The 5,890-nt window shown below is 39.0% G+C and overlaps 1 protein-coding gene across 2 annotated transcripts; it reads right to left on the bottom strand.

The window, feature by feature from the left end:
• Window positions 1-214: 214 nt before the first annotated feature.
• LOC148876882 (Regulator of Vps4 activity in the MVB pathway protein) lies at window positions 215-5,052 on the bottom strand. Of its 2 annotated transcripts, none has more exons than XM_088975726.1 (7): window positions 4,770-5,052; window positions 4,370-4,525; window positions 3,885-4,017; window positions 3,657-3,760; window positions 1,862-2,033; window positions 1,615-1,755; window positions 215-1,495 (listed from the first exon to the last, which is right to left on the bottom strand). In XM_088975726.1, exons 2-7 carry the CDS (start codon window positions 4,417-4,419, stop codon window positions 455-457), a joined length of 1,641 nt encoding a protein of 546 aa, XP_088831852.1. In that variant the 5' UTR covers window positions 4,420-4,525; window positions 4,770-5,052; the 3' UTR covers window positions 215-454. The 2 variants fall into 2 exon arrangements, with proteins under 2 accessions (XP_088831852.1, XP_088831847.1); XM_088975721.1 differs by having other exon boundaries at window positions 4,766-5,021.
• Between the last annotated feature and the right edge of the window lie 838 nt (window positions 5,053-5,890).

Here is a 5,890-nt window from a genome sequence, read left to right as displayed (position 1 = left end):
ACAGCAACTATATATATACCTCAAAGCTTATCCTCCAAAAATTTTATGACCCCAATTTCCCAACAGGGTAGGCCTCACGTACACTGCTCTGAGTCTGAACCCACTCATTTCCCTAGCTGTCGTCAACTCATATCTTACGATTTCGTCACTTTTCCATTTCGTATGTATAGAGATCTAGCAAATCCATGGCAACGAATTTATACAGAAGCCATCATCACCTGAAACATATCATGATGCATTGGATCGAAGATTCAGGGTACACCTAAATATCTCAACATATCAAAGTGTTCGATACATCAATCCCCAACTCCGTAGACATAATACACCACCAAAAACTTTAAAATAACCAATATATCTAGCTGTAGGCTACATCACTTACATAAACACAGCGAAACATGGAATACTCTGTAGAAAAGACAAGGGCTTTGTTTATTCATGACAATCCAACTCAGACTTAATGGGTTGTTCTTGAATTGCCTATCGTATATATACTAGACCCAAGGTTTGACTCCTGTGAAGTAAATAAGTTTGGGTACGAGAAATATGGGTCATCCTCCATTGAAGGCAACCGCTGAGGCTGGTGCCGGGTGGACTCAAGTTCGTTTATTTGGTCACTAGAAGGAGGCTCAAATCCCACTTGAGGTGTGTCATACAAAGAGAAATTTGGAGAATCTGATCTCTCGTTGGATCCATTTTCTGGATGTGAATCCAAGGAATACGAAGCGCCATCAGTACCACCAAAAGACTGCCGGCGATCGAACTGTGGCATCCCCACACCGGCTGATTGATTATGATTGTCTATTTCGAGCTCATCCTTCTCAGACGCCTGGTCATTCCTTTTCTTGATGAGTTCGGTGATTCTGACCTGTGCAAGACTTGCTGCTGAACGAGCTGCAGCTGCTGCACGTTCTGCAGTTTCTGCGGCGGCCTGAGCAGCAGCCAAGACATCCTCTAGGTCAAAACTGGCTTCACTTTTTGTCTTTGAAAGAGAGGGGGCTGGATTGCATTGTCTTGACGAAAACGAGGCAGAGGATAATGAAGGTGGAGTAATGAATGGCAGGAATTGTTTCTCTTCACCTGTTCCAGTTGAAATATTGGCTGGGGAAGCAACCAGTGGTTCTCTTACAACTTCCTCAGGCTCCATATGTGACTCATGGAAGGGATTCTCATTAGTACCAGAATGTTTTGCAAGTTCATGATCAACTCCTGAATATTTTGTTACTTCATGATCATTCTCAGAATGCTTCCCCAGTCCTGAAACATTCACGGAATCTGGAGAAGATGACCCAGACCGAGGAACTAGTTCTGGGGCTGTAGTATCGGCACTAGGTCGCAATGGTACTTTAGGGACTTCAGGAAGATCTAATGTATCAAAGCCCGTATCAGAATCAGATTGCTGGTCAAGTGCTTCAGTAGATGCTGAATACAGTGACTCATCATGTTTCTCTTTAGGGAGAGGCAGTTTAAACCCACTGGCAAACTGTGTTGGGCCATTCTGTCAAAAGGAGGCAAAGAATTTAACCAAACGGATGAAAAAAACTTGATTTTTTTTTATAAGCAACAGGGGGGAAAAACTTGATTGCACAGAAAAATCAAGTGAAATATTGTATTTACCAGAAGATCTTCATGTGTCTTGAACAACTCAGTTTGTGAGGCAGTTGGATCCCAATCCAACTCATGTTCCTCTGCTATTTCCTTCAGTAACTTCAGTTTTGCTTCAGCAGGAGGGGCACGGATTGAGAGCAGTTCAATTAGCTGCAAGTACATTATTTTGTCCATCAGGAAAAAATAAGGCACAAGAACATAGTAAAAGAATTCTCCTCACAGGTAAATTCCAGTCTAAGATTGCAATTGATGTAACCTGGCGATTAACACCGCAGTCTGGCATGAGTTCAGTTGCAGCTGAGACAAACTCTTTTCCATATTTGGTAGCAAATAACATCTGAACCTGCTGTAGTTCTGGCAAGTCTGCACATCTAGGTGCAGCAAAACACACACTGGAAATTGCTTCTTTCAAGTCTAGAGGACATTCCCTGAACAAAATGGTGGTATAAGATCTTTAAGAAACATTCCTTCTAGTTTTTTCTTTTATGTACCAAAAATTAAGAATATTATTTTCTAAACCAATCACTTTGATTAGGCAATTCAAAAATTACATCTGCACTTGTAAACTAACACTGGTGAAAACATTATCAATAAATGGACCGTGGAAGTATGCCATGTAATTTAATACACACCATATTTTACTACAAGGCCTCTGGTTTTATAAGAATAGTCCATGTGATAAACATATCTGGGAGTGATGTTCTATTTATTGTGGGATTTGTTGCTTCGGTACTTATAGTTTGCCTCCTTGTTTGGTCTTTCCCATTCTGAGGATGAGATAATTGTATTCCTTTTACCTTTCTGTTAGAAAACTCACCTGCTATTGATATAAACCAAGGAAAAATAAAAATATAATTTGAATTTAGTTCATCAAACCCAGCCTGTACAACTAGTAATGTCAGTAGAAAGTATTTAAGTATTTATCAGAGAGTCAAAAACCTAGGTCAATGATATTAAAAAAAAAAAAAAAAAAGCCTGAATCGAGAAGTAGAGGACCCATAAAAACAGGAGTATAGCTTGCATATATTAAGAGGATAAGAACCAAAAACTGGAGGAGTCCCACTTGAACATAAATTAGACCAAAACTGCATTAAAATAGAATCATCTCTATGTGGATTTACCAATATTTATTTGTATAAAGAGACATTTTATTACAATTATTACAAAGCTCTGGAAGATAATCGATAAATCAGATGGTTAAGAGCCACTCAAACATCTTTATGTGCATCAAATAGTATGCATGTAATAAAAAGTCCTGATCATCATTAAAAAACATAGAAAAGGCAAGTCTGTGAGAGATCCTAATGGAACTACTAGTTTTCCTTTGTAAGACATCTACCAAGTGCTATGATCCAACCCAAGAAGGATACCTTCAATGGAGCTGGTGTCTATCATATTCCCATGTTTTTTTTTTTTTTGAGGCTTGATCTTTTCTCTTCTTTTCCTCTAATTATAGTTGCACAGATATAGTTAGAAGGTAGGATTTGTGCAGCCGAACCCATAGAGCGGGACTGCAATAAGGCCTTGTTGAGTTGAGTTGAGCATAAATTGTTAGGAACAGTGTAAGGGAAGTTATTGGCATTCACTAAAAAAGACCTACAAAGATGGTTATTTATTAAATGGGAAAAGGTATTGGTAACACACCAATGCTACTTGACAGTTTAGCTTTACATACCAGTGGAGTTAATTAATGGCCTTCAATTCATTCAACACAGGGACAGTAGTTACTAGGAAGTTTTTCCTTGCAAATAAGATTTATTTTCTTAGCACGTTCATACATTTTCCAGGGTGGATGCCTACCAATGAATTATAACAGATGCCACAAATTTGTTTATGCATTGATCCTGACTGTATTTTGATCTTTTCTTTCATGATTTAATAGCCTAGCTTAATGATTCTGGAGATGCATTAAAATCACCAAGCCACCAGAAAAAAGGACAAGAATTATCAAGGTAAAACATGAAATATTTGCAATCCGTGCATCATGAACTCTCTAGTAAGAGTCGGGGAAAAGTTATATTGGCAGCCCCAATTTGAAGTTGATAAATCACCTCTGTGCCTCGATAATGGGAAGACGGACGGCAATAAGTTCACAAAACAGCTCAATAATCTCCTGTGCAGCCATCATATTCTCCTCACGAATAATATGCTCCACCTGAAAGGAATTCCAAGGACAAAATAGTCGCATTCAAGCTAAGTAAATGGGAGACATCTATAATTTATCTATATGTGGATAAGGTGTTTATAAAACTCTAATTCAGGAGAGAAAGCTATCATACGCGTATGCGAGCTGTTGCTTCTTGCCCAGCCTCAAGAAGCTTGGCAATATCCTTCCTCATTTGTTTTATCTGAACCTCTCTTCTGTTCCGCAGCAACTTTATGCGCGGAATAGTCAGCTTCAGAAGGGTTTTACTGGAAACACAAACAATAATCACAATTAAATTCAGCAGACCAAAATGCCTAACAAATTGAAACAACTAATATCTTATTTCTCCAACATCTAGGCAAATAATAAGGAGAAATTTTGAGCCACTAACGTATATATGACTGGCGCCATGATCCAATCGAAAACAATCTCAACTCTTGAATTTCGTAACTTGCGGAAAACAAAGAAAAGACAGGAACCGATCGAACAAACAAGTTTCAAACCCAATACCGTAATTTACATTTCAAATGAATACACAGCAGTGCCACGCATTTTATCCATTAAAATCAGTAGAAACAGAACAAATCAAGGAATTCAAGCCTCAAAGAAACAATTTACCATTTGGATCCTTTGAATCCCTTGTTGAAGAATGCATCGAGCATCGACATGGCCTTAACTGAAGCTCCAGAACCCTAATTCACCAACCTTCACGACCCCAGCAACCACAACGACAAGCGTTCTTTTAAAAATATCAAAAATCCAATAATTGGAGATCTGAAAGCGAAAGAATAGAGATCGATCAGTTGGGAAGATGCTCTTCGATTTCTATATGATTTATATGCAACACGGCTTTCTTCTTAAATCCTCCCAAATCCTAATGGATATTGCAGTTAATTATCTCAATTAACACTGAACTAAGATTGGAAGCGAAAAAAAAATAGATTAAATTAATTCATTAAAGAAAGACAAAATATGGAAAAAGAGGGGAAGAGATGGCGATATAGGAAAACTCACTCACGCTGCGTCCTCCCTCGACTTCCAAACGTGTCCTATCGAGAAGCGCGTTCCTTAAGCTCGAAGTATCGAACCCAAATCCAATTTGATCGAACACTAGACAAATAAAAATTCTAGGCTGCGCCGTTCGGTATAATGCAAACTCGCGCAAATCCGTCTCCAGAATTTTAACGCGGGAAAGATTGTGGACCAGCCGAGTAAGAATGTAAGATACTGAGCTACGGTTGCCCACACACGAAATTAACAGGTTTCTCTTGAGGGAAAAAAAAAATGCCGTTCTAACGCCATCTTGACCCAAGACTGAGGTTTTTCGTAGACCTATCAATGAGACGGGTTGATCCGGCCGACCCGAACCGATCTGACTATTATACAATTACAGGGTCTCTCTTATATCCTCTACCCGGTGGGTCAGTCCTCGGAAAATTCGGAATGATTTTTTTACTAAGATCCTCGCAATGAATTTTGAGTCTTTATTATTTATCCTGTTTATAAAAACATAAACTAAAAATATTCATATTATCATAATCCTCAACACTGAGGCTCTGTTTGGTTCACGGGAATAGGGGTCTGGAATCGAAATCGGAATGGACTATTCCAATTCCAATTGTTTGGTTGGGCGGAATCGGAATTCCATTCCCCTTCCTGTTGGAATAGCATTCCCCCATTTGAGAGAATGGTCATTCCCTACCCCTCCCTTGGGAATGAAATCTCGTTCCTACTTATTCTAATTCTCATTCACATTTCTATTTCTGTCTAAACCAAACAGACTATGGGAATAAACCATTTCGATTCTAATTCCAACTGTGAACCAAATGGACCCTAAATGTTGTCCAATTTTCACTAGTATGTGGGGTTTGAGACTAATCTTATCTTCACCATTCTATTTTGTTGGGGTGCAAGTCCAACAATTAGGTCGGGTTTTAGCTCAACCCTGGCCCAACCCTAAGATAAAGCCTAAGTCTGGTTTGAGCCTCAGGTCAAGCCCAAACTATCTAACATGAGCCCAATCCGCACTAAAATTTGATGCATTTAGGTTGGGCTTGGGCTCGAGCTAGGTTCAGTTTGGTTAGTCAGTTCACACAAAAAATTGACATGCATGTATGTGTATGGATATATGTATGATTT

This window comes from Nelumbo lutea, chromosome 1, assembly GCF_056320005.1.
Source record: "Nelumbo lutea isolate HS-2025 chromosome 1, American lotus-T2T, whole genome shotgun sequence".
NCBI classification, from domain to species: domain Eukaryota; kingdom Viridiplantae; phylum Streptophyta; class Magnoliopsida; order Proteales; family Nelumbonaceae; genus Nelumbo; species Nelumbo lutea.
The sequence above is the reverse complement of the archived record's forward strand: the minus strand, read 5'-3'. Positions and strand labels throughout refer to the sequence as shown.

What these genes read in the sequence shown, in the direction of transcription:
- LOC148876882 (XM_088975726.1), bottom strand. Translation starts at nt 4,419, where the DNA reads ATGTCGATGCTCGATGCATTCTTCAACAAGGGATTCAAAGGATCCAAA. An exon ending in CCCATTATCGAGGCACAGAG is followed by an intron (nt 2,034 to 3,656) that starts GTGATTTATCAA and finishes CATTTTGTTCAG; the next exon opens with GGAATGTCCTCTAGACTTGA. An exon ending in AGACACATGAAGATCTTCTG is followed by an intron (nt 1,496 to 1,614) that starts GTAAATACAATA and finishes TCCTTTTGACAG; the next exon opens with AATGGCCCAACACAGTTTGC.